The sequence below is a fragment of the Venturia canescens genome, chromosome 2 (assembly GCF_019457755.1).
Source record: "Venturia canescens isolate UGA chromosome 2, ASM1945775v1, whole genome shotgun sequence".
Lineage (NCBI taxonomy): Eukaryota > Metazoa > Arthropoda > Insecta > Hymenoptera > Ichneumonidae > Venturia > Venturia canescens.
This window is the reverse complement of record NC_057422.1, coordinates 1,999,743-2,024,406: the sequence shown is the minus strand read 5'-3', so window position 1 is coordinate 2,024,406 and position 24,664 is coordinate 1,999,743. Positions and strand designations below refer to the sequence as shown.

At 42.6% G+C, this 24,664-nt stretch overlaps 1 protein-coding gene across 1 annotated transcript; it reads right to left on the bottom strand.

Moving 5' to 3' along the window:
• Window positions 1-430: 430 nt before the first annotated feature.
• Window positions 431-23,288, bottom strand: LOC122406884 (PWWP domain-containing protein 2B-like). Its single transcript, XM_043412682.1, has 6 exons — window positions 22,153-23,288; window positions 5,990-6,519; window positions 5,033-5,738; window positions 3,916-4,480; window positions 3,683-3,817; window positions 431-3,554 (listed from the first exon to the last, which is right to left on the bottom strand). Exons 1-6 carry the CDS (start codon window positions 22,308-22,310, stop codon window positions 3,405-3,407), a joined length of 2,244 nt encoding a protein of 747 aa, XP_043268617.1. The 5' UTR covers window positions 22,311-23,288; the 3' UTR covers window positions 431-3,404.
• Window positions 23,289-24,664: the final 1,376 nt, after the last annotated feature.

The following is a 24,664-nucleotide window of genomic DNA, read 5'->3' as shown; positions in this document are numbered from 1 at the left end:
GATAAATGCGCGAATAGGGAACTGATTAGCGAGGCTCAAGGTCGAGTGATTTTGGTCCGCAGTGGGCTAAGCTAGCGCCAGCCAAAGAAGTAAATTTGCATCTTCCGAGGGCGCGAGCTTTCGACCAGCGTAGAAATGACAACCGAAGCTTCGTATTCGTGAGATTTCTCGTGGAATTTATTCCTCTTAAAGAGTGAGAGCATCCCGAGCGAAAAAAATCGGCAGACTTTGGACTCTTTGCGCAGCAAAGTTGTAGAATCCATCGAAACTCTGAGCCTGGTACGAAAAACCAAAATTCTTCCGATTCGCTCCGTCACTTGGTTGGATTTTGAGAAAGTTCCCAAAGATAATCTCAAGAGAGGAGCGGGCTTAAAAACGTGTAAAGAGACGTTTGGTCAAGTAGAGCAAAGAAAAACATACAAAAACGAAATTATGAAGAAAAGTATATTTTGTTGTTTATACAAATCGAAACGTCGCATATATAGGCTCTTCCTTTGAACTTACATTTCTTTACCCAGTGTATGAAATACGCGACGGACTTTAAAATGTAAAAAAAGAGAGCCTTCGAATCGTCTGATATTCGAAAAGGCTCGTTAGTGATGCGAGAAGCCAATTATCCCAAGTTTTTCAATTCATTTTCGTTGCGTGCTCCAGAGTAAGTCGCACTCGCACGCGTACACACACGCGCAGACACACAGGCAGTCACATACAAGTACAATTATTCGATGTGCGACGCACGTACAACGTGCGTTCATCGAAGTCGCCAAATGTCACATATTTATCTACTTATTACTTCGTACCACGTTTGACGAGGAAAAAAACCATATAATAACGGACTATTGTTTCTAAATGGAAGACGGTATAGCGATCGGCGATATCCGTCGTTTTATTCGAACATCATTTCATCATCGTCGTCGTCATCGTACAACAAGTCATTCACGAATGAATTCGATTTGCCAAGTGACTGAAAAAAAAAAATATTGTCACTGTCGTTAAATCGCAAGTTATAATCGATTTCTGTTACTTTTTCAAATACACGAACATCGAGAGTGTCGGTAAAAAAATTATACACATCATTTTTTATTTCATTCCCGTGCAGGCTCACTCTTCGAGTCTCCGCTTCTCGTTACTCAAGTGGCACTTGGCATGTTCCGATGAATTTCTATTATTTTCTCTCTTCTTCTCTCCGATTTGGAGAAAAAGTAGTTTTACGACGATATCATGGCTTCGTACATGCCTAAGTGTTCATTTATCGTATAAATATAATTACGTGCTTGTAGTTTCTGTTCTTCTATCATTTGTATATTCGTTTACATTTTTATTTCGTCTTATTTTACAAGATCGTGTATTCTCGAATGTCATTATCACGAGAAACGCATTTTCGTTTATATCGTTATAATCCACCATCATTTTCTTGGCTTTGGAGTCTGTAGAAAAACACATTTTTCGATGCTTTTTTCATTTCCTAACGTGTGACTTTTGACGCCTGTCCAAAATCACACTCTATAGTGCTGCTAATTGAGACTACAACTAAAGAAATATGAAAAAAAAAAAAAAAAAAAAACGAATAGGCAGCCACACAACTTCGTTATATTTGACTGCGCTTAAGAAAAGCCGCACATTTCCCAAGCTTCCACGAGCACATCAGTGTCGTTTGAAAAAAGCGTACAACTTTTAAGCCTTTAAATGAAATCTTCGCGATTACACGTGTGTCTTGTCCTTGCACCTCCAGAAGAATCTTCATTTACTACACACAAGAATTATTCAATAATTAATGTATCAGTAACAATAATAATAATAATAAATCTATGCAGATATATATATATAATATATATTTATACATAATAAAAAACAGTTGAAAAAATCACAGTTACTCAAAACAATTTTTGTTATTGTTAAAAGCAAATAAATGGCAAAAACTTTCATTCGATTGAATCAAGGAAGTTTGCGCCCTCTGATGAGAATCGTTATTTTGCTCTTTAGTATGTATAAGGAAGAATGTTTTTTTCATTTTCTTTAGTTACTGATGAGTTTTTTTTTAAATAAAAAAGAAATGTTGATAATTTCGACGAATTTCTGAAATTCATCAGAACTGATGGTACAGGTTGTTTTCTGGAATTTCAAGATCTGACAAAAACCCGGACGTCGAAATTGAGGAAAAAAATCTTTCTTTTGCACGAGCTCGAAGAACGACGCTATGGAAAAATGTACTTTATTTTCATAACCGTGCTCCTGTGTGTGGCTTTGTGCAGTTAGATCAACGGCTGTTCAATGCGACGAAGAATATTCACGAAATCAAGGTTAACCCGAAATGAAATATCGAGGTTCAATAAAATTCTGTAATTATCGGTATTTTTTTCGAACGAGGAAAACTTTTGAAACTCCGGTCTTTGGATCGTCGAGAATTCACAGATATTCTTGAATATACACAACGGGTTATCGAGGGATCCCCCCTCCTCGTACGAAGAGCGAGGATAAAATATTTTCCCCCTTCTGTGTGTCTATTCCGATAAATATTTCTCGAATGGCTGCACAAGCTTTGGCCAAGTGTACGTTTCTAAATTCGAAGTCATAGATCGTTTGCGTCAGTCAAGTGAGTCGAGAAAATTTTATTTTGCCAGCAGTCTGATGAATTTATTTATCTATTCGTCTACCAAAAAGGTGATGCTTCAGAAGGTAATGTAAAGAACGCCGAAACTTTCCTGATCCCTGTTTCGTGGGTGGAATTGTGTATGAATCAATGACTCAACGTGAATTTTTCCTCATTCGATAATCGTCTGAAATCGAACACCATAAATGCGCGTGGATGCCTCATCAAGTTACTCGGCAGTGGTTGGAACCGCTGTAAAAGCGATAAACGAATCGAAGAAGTCTCTGGAATTGAACTGGCACACGAGACTTGGCATTTCAACGAGGCGAGACGGATAGTTGAAAGGAGGACAAAAATTTCCGCACGAGTTCGTGCGATAAACGAGAAAAAAAAGAAAAAACGCTTTCAAAAACAGAGAACGAAAAAAGCGAGAACAAAAATATGATAAAAACATAAATTAACAAGCTTAAAATGCTGCCAACGCGCTTAGACGATTCGTCCCTCAAAAATGCGTCGACTAATTAGCCATTCCGACCCATATTACACCCTCGAGTCTCAGCTACGATTTCTGCGTTAACTGTAAATGCATTCTGTACAGGTTTTATGTTACATTTAGCAATTCCAAACCGGCACGTTCGTCTCCTCTCGCTCTATCAGCTTTCTTCGTTAAACGTTGTTTTCCTCCGCTTTTCATTCTTCATCTCCTCCTTCGTCTTCTCCTTCATTTTTCATGCTGACAAAGAATCTTTGTCAATCAGGGCAGTGTGGAATAAATGATTTTTCTTCTGCGACTACTACGTCGTGTTTTTTGACCTCAGGAAAGTACGTTCACCTCACGAGGTGAGCCACAAACGTTCAATACTCCACTCGTCGTCGAGTTCGGAGCTATTTGACTTCTCGCTTCGGACTGGGCCTGTCTTATCGCCTCTTTGTAAGGGCCACGTTTTTTCTTGTTGTAACGTGCCTGCAAAGCGATTCAAAAGTATGTAAAGAAATTCTCACGGAATTGTAAGAAGCCGCGGTTTTGCTGCCTCACTCAAACGCGCTTTAAGAATTAATTGAATAAAACATTTTCTTTTTTCGAATTTTCACCTTGAACGTCTCGAGGAAAGGACTCAGTCGATCGCACGACATCAATGAACACGTCGACGAACCGTACCAGGCGACATGAGCCTGAGCATCCGACGAGTTGCCATTCTCGCTGCAAGATACCGATATACTGAGAACCTGAAAAAATAGTTCACTTCGAAATCATCGAACTCACTGATTATCAGGACCCTGGACTATTGAAATATTTTGAAATATATTTCGAAGGAAATACTGACCTTCCCAGGCCACCAAGGAAACCCGTGAATTTTTCCCCACACGACGTCGCCAACGTCCATTCGCCTTCCGCTCGCCGTAAGACAATGAGCCACGGGTGTAGCAGCCAAACGAATGGTCAAAGGATGCGATGGCGGTGGAAAATCGGGCGCGGTTTCAACCGCATCAACTTCGGGTTCAGGTTCGCTAAGCTCGTCGCTGCTTGCGCCAGGACTTTTGCATCCTGAAGAGGCGTTGCTCACCGGATAATCGCATCTTGCTGCGTAAGCGTTCGTGTTCAATCTCTTCAATGAAATAGATAACTTCTGCTTGAGGCACTGTTCCTTTATAGCCGTGTACGTTTCTCCATCAGGATTAACGTTCCAGTCAGGATTTTCTTCCTCAACGTTAGAAGCTATGATATTTGACTCCGTCGAGTCTCCCTTTCGTCCACCTTTGTTCTCGGCCTCCTCGGTCTGCAGGGTTTGAACGAGGCTCTTGTGCTTACGTTCCTCTTTGTGCTTCTTCTTGTGCTTGACTTTGTGCTTTCTACGATGATACGAGATCGGATCGAACGTCGTGCTATATCTGAAGATTAAGGCAGATACAAAACGCTATAGAATTTTTTTTCTCGATGCCATTTCGCTAGGGGATTTTCAAACATTTTATTTTTTTCGTCTCAAGAGAGATTGCGAATATCCCCCCTAATAGAAAAAGTACCCTTGAAATTCATAGCGAATTTATGTAGCATTTGAATCGAAGTTTTCACGAAAACGCGTTCAAAAAGTATTTCGCTGGTTGGGTTCGTCTTTTTAATAAAATAAGACATTGGAGTGATTAATCGATCCGCCAAAAAAAAAAAAAACAAACAAAAACCATTTCTCTCGGTGTTATCCCGTAGATAAATTAAAGTAGCATTCAATTCGCTCTCTCGGCTCAACTTATTTCTCGAAAACTCTCGATATATCAAAGGCACCGTGCGAATTTATATTTCATATATTTATCCGTAAAAACAGTCAAGATAATCTCTGATTGAGTGGAAGAGCTCGAGACGGCATTACAAAAGAGAAATGACAGAGACGAATGGAGCATTAATCCGAGGTAAAAAAAGTTGTCATATTTTCTCATCCATCTTCATACCTCGGAGATCCGTTGCAAGGTGATCTGGCTGGTGAAAGACCGCCGAGCATTTTTCTTCTGGCTTCTTTTTTGGCTTTTTTCAAAGCTCTCTTGGCGGCTTTAGCACTGGCGTCTTTGCCATTTTGTTTTTGCGGGTCCAATTGTTCCTGAAGCGCGTTTTCATCGCCGGGCAATTTTGGAGCTTTTTCCGCCTCGAAACCGACTGGCAGTTCTAACGGATCTCTCTCGAGTTCCGTTTGCGGCTCTTCCACGTCGGTATCGACATCGTGAACGTAAGGATCCTGAATTTTTGACGGTATTTTTAAGACCGTCCCCTCGCCCTGGGCTCCGAACGATATTTTTATAACCGGCGTTGCTCTCGCCGTCCTCGTCGCATCCTCGAACACAGTCTCGTCCCACAGATCCTCCATCGAACCGACTGATCTCTTTTTTCTTGGCACTCGCGATACCTTCGGTCTTATTACCGTCGAGTCTGCCGCGGCTAATGTCTTTTTCTCATCCTCGTCCGGCACTTTGGCACTCTCCACCGACGAACTACTCAAGCGTCTTGGTGTTGCGCAATACGCCGTCGATGGATTCCTACTGTCTAGTTCCGTTCGCTCGGCTCGAATTTCCGTCGACGCGTCCGCTGGGTTCCACGTCGAATCTTCCGTTGAACACGGCCAGTAAGAAGCTTGATGAACATCCGATGCGAGCTGGGCAGTGCCTGTAAAATTTCCCATCATTTTAACAATTCTTTTTCCCTTATTATGATTCTTCGTAACGTTAAAAAATCTTCTGAAATCGATTTTATTAAAAATTTTTCCTACGGATTTCAATTTTTATTCTTTCCAAGTATTTTAGTCACTAATTTTGTACGAGAGTAAAACAAAACGAATACGATAAAAACTGGGCTTGGGTTGTCTAGCAGCATTTTCATTCACAATACCAGAGTTCGAAAAGTGATGGAATTATTACCGGTGCTCTGCATCGCATCGTCGATTTCGTTTGGTTGCAAACGAGCAGAAACTTTGGGTGCAACGAGAGGCTCTGAGGATTTGGTGGAAGAGTCGACGCCGTCCGAGCACAAAGGATTTTTTCTGGTCCTCGCGACGCTTTCATTCTCCATGAACAAAACTCGTTGATTTTTTTGCGGGGGTTGATTGCACCGTCGATCGCTCCGTCTCGCTGGCGGGGGAGCGCTTTCCGCCGGAGCTTCGAGCTTTCGCTTTTTTCCGTTGTTGCTGGAATCGACGTTTTCGCTGTTCTCGTTGCAAATCGACCTGCATTTGCTGCACAACACCTGACGCGGTCGAAGTCTGACCGTTGAACGCGCATTTTTGTACCTCGCCGGTGGATTGATGTTTCTCCGAAGGTCAATCTTGTTCGAGGCAACGGGGGACAATTTTTTCTCTTGAAAGTAACTGAACCGCGTGGCGATCGTCGAAAGCTTGTCCCCGTCCGGTCCTGGCACTGGCTCCGGCGGTTGGATACCGCAGGGAAGACCTCTGCAACAATAAATCATTCCAATGTAAATAAAAATATTATTTTTACTCGAAAATATTTTTATCCTATCGACTCCAAACAAACATATTAGACTCAAAGGACCGGGAAAAAAATTGATAAATTCTATGCAACTTTGCTCGTATCTGGAAACGGATTCAACGAGCGTGCACCATTCCTGCCGATTCCTGCACGATTGTAAAGCGTATTACCAACATCGGCATGTGCGTGACGAGAGATCTTCAACGTTATAACAGAACCGCACCCACGGATCGTGGGAGTATTATTTATTCACGTCCCTACATCTCTCGCTCGATTACCGACCGCATGGGTTTCTGGCGGTTGGTGCAAAACTCGAAATACAGTACACGAAGAACTTGGCTATATTCTCGTCTGTAAAGTACGGGCGTATAAACTCGAGGATCACACGCAATGCATGCGATAAACAACGCGAGCTGTTGTCGGCTACGTAATTTCGATTGTTGCAAACGACAAGATTCTTCAGAATATCGCAAATCCAGTATAATGAATCATCATTCAACTTTAATCGTATTATTTATCAGCGGACACAAATTGTAGGATTTCATATCGAAATTTCGTTAGAAAAAATATTTGCTCGAAAACTTTTTCGCAATTGCACGGATTCGTTGTTCCTACAATTTTTATATTGAAAGATAACATTTTCTTTATCGAGAAAGAAAAAGTTTTTTTTAGTAGAAAATTATTGAGTTCGTTCAACAACAAAAAACAGTCAAACTCGATGGAATTTTATTCGATAGACGATATTGAAAAAAAAATACACTCTATTAAACTCTAAATATTTGAGAATACAAATGATTGGATTTTTCAGCGAAAAATTGGTCGAATCGACCACATTTTCATCCAACTAAACGAGGTTGCGTTCGATCAAGAAATTCTAGTCTCAGTGTACAGCGTTTTTGGAGAACGAATTAGTTCATCCTTTGTCGAACGGAAGATAGAAATGACGCGGTATTTTGGCGACCTTGAAGAATGATCAAACGCGGCAGGCAGACAATCGCGAGAGATTATATGGCTGAAAAGACACTAGCGGATGAAATATATTTCGTTGAATGTATTTTATGAGAGGGTTTTAAGGAATGAAAGTGAAGGTCTTTTGAACAAATGTCACTACGACATTTGTATCTTTCCATTGTTTCTTCGAGCGCGACGGATCCGTGTCAGTGTGAGATCGCGAAACGAAAATTCCGTGACGAAACGGTCGCTGCTTCTCGATGAAAAAGTTTGTTCGTACTCGAGACACGATTAGAAGAATTCTTTCGATATAAGCTTATGAAATTCCAGAGCTGGTCGACCTTTAATCGCGAGGAAAGAATTCTCGGCGTGTACTAATGTGTGTGGGCAGAGTAGGTAGCGTGCTCGAGCCGAGTTCCCCAGACCTCTATTATATTGTGCTCCAGTTTGGCGAGCAAGAAAGATGCACAGAAGAAAGGGAGCGCGAGAGAAAGAGAGCGAAAGAGCGACGAATGTTTTTCGGGTTGGGCCAAGTTTCCATCGCGCTCAAAGTACCAAAAGATCATTAATCCCGCGCGCTAAAAAAGGATTTTGCGTTAAGGCCGAGTTGGAGCCTTCGATAGGATTTCGGACAATGGAAAAGTAGGCGACGCCCATTCGAGGCGAGCTCCGTCGTGGTTGTCCAACCTAGCGGGGATCGTGAGCCATCGCAATACCGAATCTACCGGCTACAAATTCGCTTTTTTCTCTCTCTCTCTCTCTCTAGAAAAAATTAAAAGAAAGCCATTTGTACAGATGTTCCCGACATTTGTTCTCGAAAGATGCCAATTTTTTTCTGACTTCGTTAAAACTCCCCTGGCGGAGCAATCGTTTTCGACGATCTTCCAAGTGATGCTGGCAAGAGAATTCTTTTCACCGCCGTAAGTAGCGATTGCTCATTGCAGTCTCTCGATAAGAAGGAAGATCATTAGTCACCGCGTGCTCGAAGGACGACGCCGAGTAACTTCGTCCCTCCAGGCTTCTTTTTTCGAGCTCTCGCATCGAGCTAGCCACTCGCACTTTTAATCACAAAATCATCGAAAAAACAGCGGATAAAAATGGAGCCGTTTACGTACCGCCGAAGTAACTGCCAGCACACTTAATATATTCATCCACGCGATTGTAACGAGTGGAAGAAAACGAGAATTTGAGGCAGAAAGTGACAGGATGTTTTCATCCTGATTCTACGGATCTGAATTTTTGCACGACGAAATGGAGCGAGGGGGGTCGACGTTGCCTCTACAAACGTGCTGGTAATTCAGTTAATTTTTCTGCCAAATTGCTTCTTGATGAAGCCCAAAAAGTGGAGAATAAAATGAGCGAAGAGAGGAAACGAAAGGGAGGGACGGTGAGCGCGGCATTGTTTCACCAGGAGCCAAGCTTTATGTCATTTTTCGTTCTCTTTGAACGAGAGAAGTGGGATAAACGACTTCGGCGGGACTGAGCTGTCAGTGCGGGTCAAGCCTGAGATAGTACGAGCTCAAGATGGCGACGGCGTTGAATGCCAAACGAGCGTTTTCTCCTGAGTTGACGACGCTGAAGTTTCCAACGTTGGAATCCAACGAAATGAAGGAAAAAAACGTTTGTAATTGACCAATTTTTTATTTCACGAATCGTTGGTGCAGCTTGAAAAACTACGAATCGCAAATTTGGCAGGGAACAAAATAGGAGAATTACTGGAATTATTGGAGAGTTTTTTTCGATCACTTCGTTGGACTTCAACGTTGGAAACTTCAGCGTCATCTGAGTTGTAATATACGACAAAAAATCAAGCGCTTTACGGTAATTCCTGTACTGCACGCTAGTCAAATGAGTGCTAAATTTTCAAAACGCTTTTAGACCAAGTTCAACGTACCGATTAAACTCATTCTTAATAGATACGTATTCAAGCATATTTTATTAACGTGAAAAAATATTAAAAATGACAGTTTTGCAAAACTATCAACTGGTAGATGCAAATTTCCACGATGACACATTTTCACAGGTATTTTTCAAAGAATCGTCTGTATTTTTTAACCGATTTTATTGCACAAAGTCTCATTTTGTTCCTCAACTGATCCTCTACGAATTCACCACGTAGATTTTCCTTTAAACTCATTCCTGAGAGAAATAATGAACGAAAAAGTTTTTTCACCCGATGATCAATCAGCTGCAACAGTGAAACGATCAAGTTAAAAAAACAACCACATGGTGGATTCATAGAGGACCGATTGACGAACAAAATGAGACTTGTTGCAATAAAATCGATGAGAAAACGCAGATAATTCTTCGAAAAATACCAGTAAAAATGTGTCAGCGTGGAAATTTGCATTTATCGGTTGATGGTTTTGCAAAACTAGCGTTTTCAATATTTTTACATGTTAATAAGATAAGCTGTAATACAAATCCACTAACAATACATTCAATCAATACATTAAACTTGGTATATAAAAGCGTTTTGAAAATTTAGCCCTCATTTGACTAGCAGTACAGGAGTTACCTCAAAGTGTCCGGACGATTTTTCGTTCTGCGATTCTCTCTCGCCCGATCCTCCGCTCTGAAACGCCAAGAAGAGGGAAGACTCGTGAAAGCGTCTTTGTGGTTTGTTTCAAGGACTGAAACTGCTTGGACAAGCATTTACGTAATGTTCGCCTAGCTGCTCGTGTTTCGAAATATTTTTATCGATCTTCGTTCCTGGTCATCGACAGGCGGAAAATTTCGGTGGCAAATAAAGTCCCGGATTCGCTTCGAGCCGCCTAACAATAACGAGGAAGCGAATTTTTTCTTTCCTCCGCCTCAAAATCGTGACGTTTCGAGTCAGCAAATTCGAACTCGCAGACTTTTCTCCACGATTGCTTCCCCGGACAAGTGGCAAGTGACGTCTTAACGAGGAGCTGAAAAAAGTGGAGCAACGTGGATGAAAAAGGCGTACTTTTCCAGGCGCAGACGAGCGGCATTCGCAGTGTCACTGGAGTTTTCTCTCCCGGTCGAAACCTCTGCGCTTCGCTCTGTGAAGCGTCACAGTTTGCCTAGGAGATTTGATAAATCCGTGGACGGAGAAGCAGCTGTGACCGAGCGATAAGGAGTGACGCAGAGCTCGGAGCTGCCCCGCGACGAATATCGAGAAATTTCGACGCCGAGACGAATTGGCGTTATCGAAACGGTGCGCGCGGATGGCCCGCAAGGATGAAGAAGTCTTGACCTCTCCCTCTGCGGAGACACGCGTCCACAGCGAGCCGAGTTCACTGCTCCATCGAGAATGGATCTCCGACGCTATAACCTCGTGTTACAAAAGTGAGAGACCGAGAGAAACGACGGAGCGAGGGAGCACACCAATCCGCACATCCCGGCGTATCGACCGCCTCGAATTTACGAGAGAGGCCTCCGTAGACGATCTCGACTACAGAATTCGCCGCAAGCATTAAATCCTAATGGTTTTCGAGGGCACTTCGGAGCCTCCTATAAATTCTCGTCATTTCGTATCGATTCCCGTCCATTCGTACGTCCATTTCAAGTTGTCCGAGCCTCCGAATGTCACCGGAAGTTCCGGAATGAAAACGGAGTAGTTGCCAGCAGCAGCGAGCTTCGAAATCGACAAGATCCACTCTGATGAGGGCTCGATGAAAGATTTAAAAATTTCAGATCAAACCGAGCGTTCGCGGTACCGGGGATAAACCCTGCCAGTCAACGCCAACGTGGCTCGCTCGTCGTTTGTCCGAGTTATGGGAAAAATCAATGGCCACGTATTTGGAACGTTTTTTCACTGCGCACCGCCCTGGAAGCGGTCCACGGAGCGATCGGAACACCGGGGAACCACGAATTTTAGTGGCGATTGACACCGGGTCGAGGATCGTGAGTGACAATATTAGGGAGGAAAAAATTTCGTTATTTCCGGTGATGAGCGACCGGGAGCCCGGACTCCGGGCGCGAGAATCCGCACGAAAAACTATTCACTCCGAGGGAGCAATTCTCCGAGGCACTCCCGATCAGACTAGCGGGCTCGGACGACGACGCTGAAGTTTGCAACGTTCGAGTCCAACGAAATGAGCGAAAAAGAGATCTGTAATTCATCAATTCTTTACTTCACGAATAATTTGTGCAGACGTTGAAAAACTACGAATTGCGCATTCGACAGGGAACAAAATTCGAGATTCGCTGGCGAATTATTCAATTTTCTGACATCATTTCGTTGGACGTTGCGAACTTCAGCGTCATCTCGGACGCACTATGAAGCCGCATGAGCCGAGGACCTGAATTTCCCAATAAGGTATTGCACCTTCTTTTGAAAACTGTTTTAAATTAATCCTGAGATCGCAATGAACCAGTAGAATTTTTATTTTTGTTTCATAAGACCGAAAAGTGCCTCAAAACCTATTTTTTAATTGAATGATTCTGAATTTACGTCAGTCCTTAGTAAAAAATACGACGACGAAAGAGCAAGCAACAAGATTTGTGAAAATAATGAGTCATATAACGAATATCATTGGTGTCTCGTGCCTGAATGCACAAAAATTGCGGATCCATCGCCAGCACCATCAACCTTATTCATCATTGGTAGATTAGTACTTTCTGCTTTCACAAAACCCTCTTCCATGATGCGATTTTACTAAAATAAATGATGAATGTCCACAAGCGTGATAATAACTTGTAAAATTAAATTTTTTTTTTAAATTGAGTTATTAAATTTACATTGCATTTTTATGAATTCTATCGCATAAACGTACGTTTTTATATTTTTTCTTACACAGTGTAAAATAGCCATTGGGAGGGGATCGAAACAATGTGCTGAGATTCATTGAACAAACCATCGAATCACGAGCTCGTGACGAGCTTCGTCACAGGAGAGGAAAAATCGTGTTCGAGGAGACTATAAAAAATCGCGAGTTCACGATATTCTCCAGGGAGCTCTATAATTCGTGAAACATTCGATGGACGAACTTTGTGGGCTGTCGCGTCACGACCGTGCCGCGACGATCGCTCATTTTTGACAGTTACAATGCTAGCTGTACTTGACTCGAGGCTAATCTTCCGCCGATCAGCCATTTCCTGACCAATCGTGACCAGAGTCGAAACTCGATCGAATACATTTGGAAGCAAAGGCGAATATGAAGAGTTTTGAAGGAAACTGCGAAAAAGTGAGCGCACATCGATCCTGGTGGGGCTCGAATCGTCGCCCTTCGAGTTTTTTCGTTTCAAAATAGTTTCGGGACGTGCTGGGTGTGCGAGCCCAGCAATAACGAGACTTCCGTATTGATGCGAGTCACGACGAAACTGATTAATTGAGACGATAAGGCGTTCGCCGATGTCGAGAATAATCTACGGCGTTGTGAACCTCCGAGAACACACGATTCGGACTAAGATAATTTGCTGTGTTGAGGAGCACAGCGAGGAATCTATGACGGACCATCGCAGCGACAAGGGGAAATCTAACCACGATTTTTGTTCCCCGTTTGCGGGTCTCGCTCGCAGGAACAATGGCGCGGACTCAGCCGGCAGCGTAACGATCGTTTGTAAAGTTTGGATTTCACTTTTAGCAGGAAACAAAGAGTCTGAAAAGTGTATATTCGTCAGTGAAACAATGCCTGAAGGTTGGAGCGCGTCGAGTCATTCATTCGGACCGCAATGAACAGGAATTACGAATCATTCGCGGATGCGAGGCAAAGAAAATATTCAACCACCTCGAAAATGTGTTTTTTCCATTTTTTTACAGGCCACTGAGGAGCTCGTTGGAGCCGAGCCATTTCGGGGCCGGTTCGTCGGATTTTTTATCAAGTTTCCCCAGCAACGAGTCCGCAGCCTTTTCCCTCGTGCTTTCATTCCTCCGAGCCCCATTTCCGGTCGGATTTCATAGAAATATTGATAAAATGATTCGAGCGATAAAATAATGGATTATTCCGACTGCTAATCCGCTCGGACTTCGATCCGAGTTGATTAACTTCCGAAAGACGAGAATCGTTAATGGAATTGGCCATTTGGGGGGGGGGGAGGAAGCAGGACGAGTGCGAGGGGACTTTTGGAGAATCCGATTGCCGGTTTGGGATTGACGAGCCGTCCGTTTCCTCGAGTGGCCCGACTCGTGATAAAAATCAAACGACTTCGTACGAGCAGCGCCGTGCGGACGCGTCACGATCGAGTTTTCGTCGATTGGACAGTCCCCGCGCCCGGCTCTATCGCGGCGTACTAGAAAAGGAGGAAAGAAAGGCACTGGACACGCGACACCCGGTGGCTCGATCGACGCGCTATCAAAATGGCCGCGTCGTTAAATTGTGCCCGGTGAAATAGGAGACTGAGGCGGCCCCTCGTTGGTCCAGCAGCGACAACGGATCGCAGAGCTTCGACGGATCGACAGTCGCCAAGAATCTTCTCGTCCGGGTTTCATATTTATTTCGATTCGAATCTATTTTCACATGCGATCGAAATGATCCCCGCAGGAGCGGGCGATTCCTGCCTCCGCCGTTCTGACGTCAGAGTCCTCGAATGAGGTCCCGGTGACGCAAAAATACTACGCGGACACGAAATCTGTGACGATGCGCGAAGAAGGGTGGGGCTCGGTATGTCGAATAACTTAATTGTAGAACGGTCGATATTTCGAAATTTTTTAAGTTGTGATGTCAGTTTGCAAGGTGGCACTTTTATGTTGAAGTATTATTATTATGATTCTCCCACTATGTACCTACGAATTCGGAAATTCGTAAAGATTCAGGACATGACGACGGCCGAACGAGGCAAGAAGTTTTCCGATGATATTGAGTGGTTACCGTGCTCGCAAACTGATCAGCTCAAAATATGAAATAATAACACACGTGAATGAAAACATTGGCATTGTCTTGTTCTTTGACCCAAAATAACCTATTACTTTGCAAGTTTGGAGAAAAACAAGTGATTCGAAATTGTTATTCCCGATCGACTGTTCAGCAGATTGCGTGTTTAATCAAAAATTCCTTCTTTGAATTCGTACTTACCCGAAAATATGTATTTTAATAGTTTTCATTTCGAATGCTATTTTAACAGACCATCCGAATGTCAAAAGTTCATATTTTCGAATTCAAAATGGAGAGTAATTGTTTTACAGATAGACCAGAATATAGAGTAGGAAAAAATCGAAAGTGAATTTTTCGAGCCTATAAAACTTGGATATGCAGAATAGCGATGGCTCGAAAAGGCGAAAGTTAAAATGGCCGGTGGGGATCAAATGTTGGAATGACTAAAATTTCGAACAGCTAAAATCTCGAGTTTATAAACTTCGAATGATAATATGGAGACCGGTAGATTCGACCAGAAGTTTGAATGTCGAAAATAAATAAAGCAGAAACTGCAAGGTTCGAAGCACGTTTACATCGAAAATAGAATGTAACAATCGCCCATAGGACGGTGACTAAAATATCGATTTTTCGAAAATTCGACTATCACTCTTTCGATTCATAAATTACTACAGTCAGTGATACTGTGAAAATTTACAATTTTGAAAATATAATAACGAAAGGTCAAATATTACTGAGGTTGAAATACTGAAAGACCAAAAAGTCGAACAGTCAAAATAGCGAAATGTTAGAAAGTCGATCGATCAAAATCAAGAAATGCAGCGGAGCTCCAAATACACGCGTCTCACTCACTCGCTTACTCAGACCGGTGATCTCCAATTTTAAACATCGTCATTTTAAATTTCGCCTTTTCGAGCCATCGCTATTCCGCATATCTAAGTTTTATAGGCTCGAAAAATTCACTTTCGATTTTTTCCTACTTTATATTCTGGTCTGTTTGTAAAACAATTACTCTCCATTTTGAATTCGAAAATATGAACTTTTGATATTCGGATGGTCTGTTTAAATTGCATTCGAAATGAAAACATTCGAAATATATATTTTCGAGTAAATACGAATTCAAAGAAGAAATTTTTGATTAAACACGCAATCTGCTGAATAGTCGATCGGGAATAAGAATTTCGAATTACTTATTTTTCTCCAAACTGATATCAGAACTTTAAAAATTTCGAAATATCGACCGTTCTACAATTCAGTTATTCGACGCATTGAGCCCCACCCAAAATGGTGATGTTTTAAATTGGAGATCACCGGTCCGAGTAAGTGAGTGAGTGAGTGCGACGCGTGTATTTGGAGCTCCGCTGCATTTCTTTATTTTGGTCTATCGACTTTCTAACGTTTCGCTATTTTGACTGTTCGACTTTTTGGTCTTTCAGTATTTCAACCTCAGTTATATTTGGTCTTTCGTTATTATATTTTCAAAATTGTCAATTTTCACAGTATCGCTGACCGTGGTAATTTACGAATCGAAAGAGCGATAGTCGAATTTACGAAAAATCGATATTTCAGTCATCGTCCTATGGGCGATTGTTACATTCTATTTTCGATGTAAACGTGCTTCGAGCCTTGCAGTTTCTGCTTTACTTACTTTCGGCATTCAAAGCTCTAGTCGAATCTATCCGTCTCCATATTATCATTCGAAGTTTATAAACTCGAGATTTCAGCTGTTCGAAATTTTAGTCACTCCAGCATTTGATCCCCACCCTCGAAGAATCGTCACCAGCACGGGAAAATGCGACTACGCTCGAGGATTATCTCAAGCCCGCATAATTCCACGGGAGAGCCATCGCGTCGATCAAGATCGAAGCGTCGCTCGCCGAGCCAGGATGGTGCGATGCGCCACTCAAATCAATTATGCCTCTGTTCGTCAAGCGGTTAATATTCCCGCATCGTAACTTTGCTCGCAGCAGAGAAACGTGCCACCGACCGAGTGCAGTATCCGTCCGGGGAAAACTCGAATCAGGCTCCTTCGAGCCGCTTTTTTCTTCGCTCCCGTTCAAACTCGTTCGCGGGAGACTCGGGAGAGCGTTCCGACGGCCGGGGTCGCTGTCATTCCGCGTCATTCCTGCCTCGCTGAACGGCGAGTCTACTTTTGCTGGGCTTTTTGGGGCTTCTCGTTCCGGAGAGATCGAAAGGACGTTGCTGTATGGAAATTCGGTTCCGGAGCTCTCGACCGCTCAGTTTCGTCGCGACGATCTCGTTTCTACAGTTTTTTGGCCTCGCGAGCAAACTGTCTTTGCGTCAGAGCGTTGAGTAACACTTTTCAGGGGCCGAAGCGTTGGCGTTTCACCGCAAAAGATAAAAAGGTTTGATCAACTGATAATAGCGATAAGACTCGAAACTGCGGAGTAGTTTCAACCGTTTTCCGAGTCGTCGAGTCCCAGCTTTCCATTTGCATTATTTCAACAGACAAAAGTTGACGAAACGAGCCAATTCGAATGTCTAATCGACTTTTTTCGAGCCGAAAAAAAATCGAACTTTGAGCCTCGTGGAAAAAAGCCCTCAACGGCATTTTTCGTCTTCAAAAACCGCTTCGAAAGTACTCGGCGCAGGGGCAGCAACGAGCGAGCTTTCAGCGGTTTTTTCTTCCCGCGTTTGACAGACAAAATATGGAAAGCGAGCGCCGAGTGTTGCGACTTTCGGAGCTCGTAGAAAGGAGGAAAACCGAAGAAAAATTCGCCTCGATGGCCTCACGAGACGTTCTCAAAGAACACGGGAAAAGTCCCGCACGAAAGTCGAAAAATTACACAATTTCATCGCACCGAAGCTCTTAATCGTCGCAAACGCCGAGCGAACGATCTCGCCTCAATTTTTCATGGAAAAGATTCGTACGAAACCGACCAACCCGCGCCGGGATCGAGGCTTGGAGTCGCGAACCTCGCAGACGCGGCTGGACCCGTGACAAAAAAACGTCGCAGCCCACGCAGGTGGATGACTAAAGCGGGCTGGAACTTTTCCACCTCGACCGAGAGAACGAGCTGGCGACGGGGTTCGAAATTCCGAAAAATCCATTCTCCAAAATGTTTTTTCGAATCCCTTCTCTCAGAGGGAAAGTAGACGAAAAAAATCGAGATTGAGGAGCCTCACGGAACTGCTGCCCGTCGGCGGCCGGGGGCAGCGCGAGTATATTCGCTTTAAGGAAGTTGAGGCATTAGAATGAAAATGATGTCATCGCTTTTAAACCGGTTGCATCTTATAAAGTGAAGTGTAAAAAAAAAGCGTTGTTGCTGAGAAAAATCAATAACAATTTGGGCCAAATAACATGTAATCTTATGGAAGTCAAGACACATTCAGTGATATCTCCGTTAAAAATGATGCTAAAAATATGAAATTTTTTGGGCAGCATGAGCAAGGCTTGCCGAACAATGTCAATTTTTTTCAGATTTATTAGGAGATTTGCTGAGATTATATTGATAATAATCTGTTTCCCGTGCAGTTTTTTGAGGCTAGGATCGTCACTGTACGATGCTGAAGTTTCCAACGTTGGAGTCCAACGAAATGATCTAAAAAACTGTCCAATAATTTCAGTAATTCTCCAATTTATCTCCAGTCGAATTTGTACTTTGTATTTTTTCAATCTACACAATTATGATTCGTGAAATAAAAAACTGATGGATAAATCATTTTATTTTCATTCATTTCGTTGGACTCCAACGTTGGAAACTTCAGCGTCGTCGTCACCGTTCGTGTTTTCGATTGAGCTTTCACCAGTTTTTCGTCTTTTTTCCCCAACTTTTCTTTAAAGTGTATGCAACATTGCCAACCTGTAAACTGGCCTAACTTTTGAAAGGTACAGGTCATAACTTTTGGGTAAAAAAAATGACTGTACAGCCTCAACTTCTTTAAGGCCTTACATACGTCCAGAATTTTCAAAAAATCGATGTTTTTAGAGAATTTGTTATTCTCGATAGTTTTAGGCGTATTTCGGTGAAAGTAGATTGTTTCAGAAAACGTGGCTTTTCGACGAGAGGGCCTGATGCGCAGTTCAAGCTTTAAATGCGTTCATCTCAAAGCACTTTTTCTGGCACGGTCTGCACGACACAGTTTTTAATATTTTATGATGCTTTTTTTTAAATATTCAAAATTGTTTTCTCCGGTCTGTTGAGTCGGATTTTCGATGTGATTGAAAAGTTTTACAAACGTAATTAAAGTGTGACATTTGACAGAAAATGCACACTTTTTTTAAACTTGGGTAAATTGGTTAGTTTTTCGAATTTCAAAAATCCGGCTCGACAGGCTACAAAACTCTATTTTACAGGAATTTTTTAACGTTTTGCAGATCTATCAACATTTCTAGAAGCAACGATGCGGAGCGTGGAGCAACGTTTTTTTTCAGTGCTTCGAGAATCGTGATTGTTTGTGTTGTAATTTGTGAAAAAACAAATGGAATTTTTTTACAAAGTTTAAATACTAATAAACAATGCGTAGAAATTATGAAAAAAATTATTTTCAATAATTTATTAAATTATTATTATTATTAAATTTTAATAATTTATTATTCAAATTATTATTAATAATTTATATCGCTGCCTCTTTTAAAAACAGTTTTTCTTTTAGCGCGTTTTTGGCACTGCTGGACGTACGCGAGTGCGACCACCGCGAGAATAATTTAATTTCTGAGAAAAAGAAGAATTTTCAAAATCGATGATAATTATTAGAAATATTTTTGCAGTGCTCAAAGATAAAAAAAAAAGTGAGAAAAGATGCGTTTTTGAGAAAAAGAGTGACAGAGAGCGAGACGTCGACGCGTAGCACGTGTCTTGGACTTTTTGTTCAGGTGAATACGGAGTCTGAGGAGGTTGCGAACAAGATGGGGACCGAGGGAAGAGATCTCTCCAGGTAAAGAGCCGACATCCGGTGATGACACTCGATACCTTAAGACAAAGAAGTGGCTGGCGACGACGTTGAAGGGATTTTATTCCGCTGGGCCTGGCTCTGGTCTTGGCGAGCGTTTTTTTCTTCCTCCCGCTGGGCCCCTCCCCTTTTTGTAGCTTCTTTCGCGGGGAGTCGAGTTGCGGAAGGGGCGGGGGCGCGGATAAAACGTGGACGAAGATCGTGGCCGAAAAATTCGAAGGCGACTTTTTTCTCGGTGCTTCCACCAGTCCGCGTTTATTTTCTGCTTTCTGGGACACATTTTCCTGCGCGAATCACGCTCCCCGACGTTCCTACTTTTAATCTCGATTTTTTTCAATATTTTTCTCACGCTCGAACCCACCCGAGTTAGCTAATTCGTAGAACTCACGCGCGAGCCGAACTCCGCTTGACCGCTGCGCCTCGCCCGCGCGAGTCTTCACTTTCGAGAGCAACACCGAGGGGCGAAGGGAAGAAACTATGCAAAAGGCTCTCGCACACTCGCACATCCGGTCATGACACTCGAGGGACACTGACGCCGCGAACAAAAAAGTAGAGAAAAGCACTTTCCAGTCCCTCCCGCTGACGCTTCGTACTCGATCGCACGAAGAGCTCGAACTTTGACAGGAGGCCGAATAGAGCGATTAAAATCCTCGGCGAAACGCAATTGTTTTCATGCCCGACATTTTTTCCCGGCCACGATTGAGAGTGCGAGAATTCTGCTGGGTTTTTCCTCGAACGAATATTTCGAGGGTTTCCAATAAGTAGCGTTCGACAAAAGTGCGAACTCAAACGAAGAGGCTTCATTCTCCGGCACTTTTGCTGTGAATTCGACGAGTTTCGTCATTTCCGGCTCTGTTTTAACGGCTCGAATGTTCGGGGAAATAGCTTAAATAATTTCGCCGTCGAATTACGCGTCGGCAGTAAGTTCCAGCCTAAAATAAATAAGCGTAGAGCTCAAAATATTGACACGAGATTTCGGTGATTAGAAATAAGAAAAAAACAACTCGCCGCACATCCATTTGCGGCGAATATTGAGAATTGCGGCTGGAGCGACGGCGGTTTCAATTTCTGCCCCGACTCGTATATACGCGACAAAAAACAAGATAATCGTCATTTTTTAGTACTATTGGAAGTAAATTTTTTTTTTCATTGTCGTCACAGCTTTTGTGCCATTCTTTGATAATGAAACTTGCTCGTTCGAGTCCCTTAATAAACTACAGTCTCTCAACCGTCGGACATTGTTTTTTTTAAGGTTAAGAGGACACAGCGCTCCACGAGCGTCGAGACACGAGTCCGTAGAGGTTAAGGCGCTTCGCATAGGTCTCGATTTAACTTTGTTGTTTCGGAAATATCGGCTCACACATTTCAAGATTTCGGGGGAATATCGAAGCACCGAATCTTCGGGGCCATTTAGATTTTTCGTTTTAAAAGCGAGTGTTTGAAACGGTGATTATTTCGAGTTGGAACAGAGCGAAATTTCAGTAGCCACGAAATATCGAGAAAACTCTCGAGTTGGCAGGAATTTGAGAAATCCTGTCGAAACGTTTTCACCTTCGCTCGAATTTTCGACGCAAAACCAAGCCTTTTTCCACGATAAACACACCATCCGTGATATTCCTTTACGAGAAAAATAAAGCGAACGGAACTCGCAAACAAATCTTTCTAAAGGAGGAAGCGCAACGACTGCGTCACTCGAAAACACGTAATCGCTCGTCCATGCATAAGAAATTGTCTTCGCAGCTGTTGAATCTGCTCGTTGAATGGAACACGAGTTCACTAATCCAACAAATTCCACCATTCGAATTGATCGATCAAGGAAAAATATGGTGCGATTGGACAGCGAGCGTAACTCGCTTTCCACAATCAAGGTTAGTTTTCAACAGCGCGTATAAATACACGACCTTAATCGTTCTGTCACTTTTTCCTGAGAAAATATGAATAAACGGAGAAATCTTGGCGCCGAGTACGAAGAAAAGGGCGTTTGAGTCATTCTCTTGCACGGTCCTGTGCAGAATTCTTATGATTTTAGCTGAATCAACGGTTTTGCGGCGACGGAAGTTCGCGTTATCGAAGTGGATGATTCGCGCTCATCCCCTCGATGACAGATGCGAAATTTTAGTGCGGACATTCCTCGAACACAAGACTACAGAAACAAGGATTTTTTCGAATGCAGCAAAATTCATTGGTGGAGAAAAAAACTGCTATGAACGCGAATACTTTCGAAATAGACGATAAAAGTTAGAGGTTCTTTGAGCAAGAAATTCACACAATTATGTTTACCGATCGATGAAAAGGCCAACAATGTAGCGAACATCGAAACACATTTTGATCCAAAGTATAAAGTTCGATTAAAAATCGTGAGATTAGCAGCTGTTGCGCATCGTTCCGAAATAATTAGCAGGTCGGATTGCAATTGCGAAAGAGCCACCACGTGCTGTGCACTTCGAAATAATATTTCCGGACGCATGGGAGCGCCCAATGAAACGTGTACCGAGTTTGAAAAACGAAAATTAGGCTTTCCGGATTTTTTTTGCACACTCGGCGATCATCGAGCGTCGCTCATCAGCGCAAAAATCAGTCGGGTGCGAACAACGATTAATTGATTATCTTGTAAACACGTGAAAGAATATAACCTGCTAAAATCCGTACTTCTTACGAAATTAATGGCTTTATTAACTCGGGAGCGCAACGTCTCGAGTTTCTTAATATCCTGAGAACATTTAGAGAGCATAAAAACCACCGAAGTCTTGAATCATTGCGATTGAAAAAGTACGATCGACCCCTGGGTCACTGGATCGTTTTTTTTCCCGAAGTTACTTCATGCATAATCTCGATATTCTTCGATCAGTATTTTTTCCAACTTTGGTAAGAAACAGTGAGAAATGAAAAAGTCGAGCTCCCGTTACGGTAAAGAATGAGGATTGGATTATACAGTTTTGTTATCTCTCTTACCTTTTAGTGGCATCGAGCAGGGCGCCTTGAAAGGACTTGGTTCCATGGGCGAAAACAACTACGATGATGTCGGGCAGGGCGGACTCGAGTACGGTTACGATTATTTTGTCGCCCCTCGATATATTAGCCAACTCGGTTTTATCCTCAGTGTCCGCCATATTGGTTTTAGTTTAGGAAAATTATTGCTCCTCTCAGACACACTGGCCTATGTGCGGCCTCCGGTACGTCCGGATGACGTGAAGAGCAGCAGCACAGCGGCTGTCCGTAAGTTGTGGCACGACGAGGCGCGGGGCGCAGGGCGAACGGGCCTCCGTCGTTGCCGCACGCACAGCTGGCACTGTCTCGGCTAGAGCGCAAGCGTCAGACTTGCGACAATTCATACAAGTATCTAGCAACCGAAGTGCCATGGGCTTCCGCGAGCCACGGAACGTGACGAGATTTTTTTTTCGAATATCCTTTAATAGAAACACGAAACGACTCACTCGTGTTTCTTAGTGTATTTGTCATCAATAACGTTGCAGAAAAAACAGTTCGGTTTTCATTTAAAGCATTTTTTCGGCACAGTCATCGAGTATTTGAAATTTTAACGATTGTGGCCTCGGAATGACTGAATTTCGTAAAATTTTTCGTGCTTTGTTTCTACCGTAATGAGAATTTTTCTCCCTTCTCTTGAAGCTATTTTGCCCTTTGAAACATACCGCTGAGATGTGTCGTCAGTAAAAGAACGTTGCGATGGATTGGAGAGGGATAATTGTGCCCGTCCTCGAATCTGATTGGTCGCGAAAATGATCTTTGCCGTCCATTTTCCTGGAGTTTGCAGACTTTTCTCATTTTCGACAAAAAGAACTCTATCTCGTCTATTTTACCTACAGAGTTTCTAAATCCCTAAGCACAGTTTCATGTTGCTGGAGTTTTTGAAATTGAAAAAAAATACGAATGAAATTTTATCACAAAACCGAGAGTGTTAACGCGAGCAGCAGGAAGGCAGGCACATTTCGGATTTTTCGCTGCAAGTTTGCTCATGAATATTTCAAGTCGTCAACAAAACTGCAAACAATCATTTTTCATCGCTCCTCGAACGATTTCTCGGTTGTTCCACGTCTTTTTGAAATTCAACCCGTCACGAAACGAATATTTTTTTTATCGTTTAAAAGAATGGAAAAATTGTTCATATAAATTGAAAATATTTCCTTCGACGGTACGTCGCTTTTGAACGATAAAAATAATAATTCACGCCTAGTTTTTTTGGGAGATACGAGCGGTGGCGACGTCCCTGAATTGTCCGAGAATGGTGGGGAAAGCAGCCTCAGAATTGGCCCTCCTAGGGGTAGGACGACTCGAGTCGGTATTAACGAATGAACCCAATTCTCCAATGTGGAAACTGACCTGGCGCAACAGATGGATACCGTCGGTTACCGTCAATTTCAGTACTTTTATTCCAATATTTTTTTATTTTTCATGTTACCGATAAAATCGACGATTGTGTCCGACAGTTTCGTCGAATGATGACTAAGTGCGTAACGATGACGAATCGATAATTTCGAAAATTTTCATATTCGGTTTTCTCGACGAGTATGGTGACTAATTTTGACGAGCCTCCGTCACATTTTTCCTTCTTTTCTGACAATATTTACTGCACAAAATCAATACTCTCGATCAATCGAGACAGCAGTTACGGGAGCCCCAAAAATTCCTTAGTCAATATCTCTACGTGACTAAACAATCGCAAAAGTGCTCTTCCACAGCAAATACGACGTGTGTCGAAACTCCCCGTCTCTTTCTTTATTGCCATACGAGCAAAGCCTTGAGCTGTAAAGGCCCTGAAACTAATTAGCGTCTTAACCCGACTAATATCTAAAATATGTGAGGAACCGTAGTTCCGATATACGCTCCAATTAACCTAGCAGATTCTCTTCCATTTACTAAACCGAAACATATTAAGCAGCAGTTGTCTAGCCAGTAACGGTAACTTTCCGATTGATGGAGAAAATCTCGAATAAATTGTAGAATTCTCGTATAATGTTAGTTATTATAACGTCATGGAAAAAAATGCACGATAACAAAGTTAGCAGCGTCAGAAATAATAATGTTCCTCATATATTCCGCGGTACTTTTACTTTCTATAACCTTATTTTCTAAACTGAGTCGTTCGAATCGTCGTTTTATTCCAACAAAGTTCGTCGCATGTTTTTGTGATTGATGATTGTCTAAAAACACTTGGTAAGAGAGTTCCAAATGTAGGCTCGGAAAAATTCACACTATTCGCGTCGTTCGTCAATCTAGCGAAGTCGTTAGGACAAGTGATTTAAGAGATATGAAGTACGGGCATGAAAATCGTCCAAATGTGCCGAGAAATTGCTCGCCTTAATGAAGCTTTTTATATTGAGGACAAAAAAAAATCATTTTTTTCTTCGCTAGTCCGAGAGCGGCTTGAACATCCTCCGGCGATCGTGCGTTCCTTTGTCCCCCCACGAATTTTGTTCGTTGTGTCGTCTACATCCCCACTCACCGG

Coding starts and splice junctions, on each gene's coding strand:
- LOC122406884 (XM_043412682.1), bottom strand. CDS start 22,310: ATGGCGGACACTGAGGATAAAACCGAGTTGGCTAATATATCGAGGGGC. Junction 6,520..22,152: donor CTGCTCGATGCCACTAAAAG/GTAAGAGAGATA, acceptor TTATTGTTGCAG/AGGTCTTCCCTGCGGTATCC. Junction 3,818..3,915: donor TTCCTTGGTGGCCTGGGAAG/GTCAGTATTTCC, acceptor CTATTTTTTCAG/GTTCTCAGTATATCGGTATC.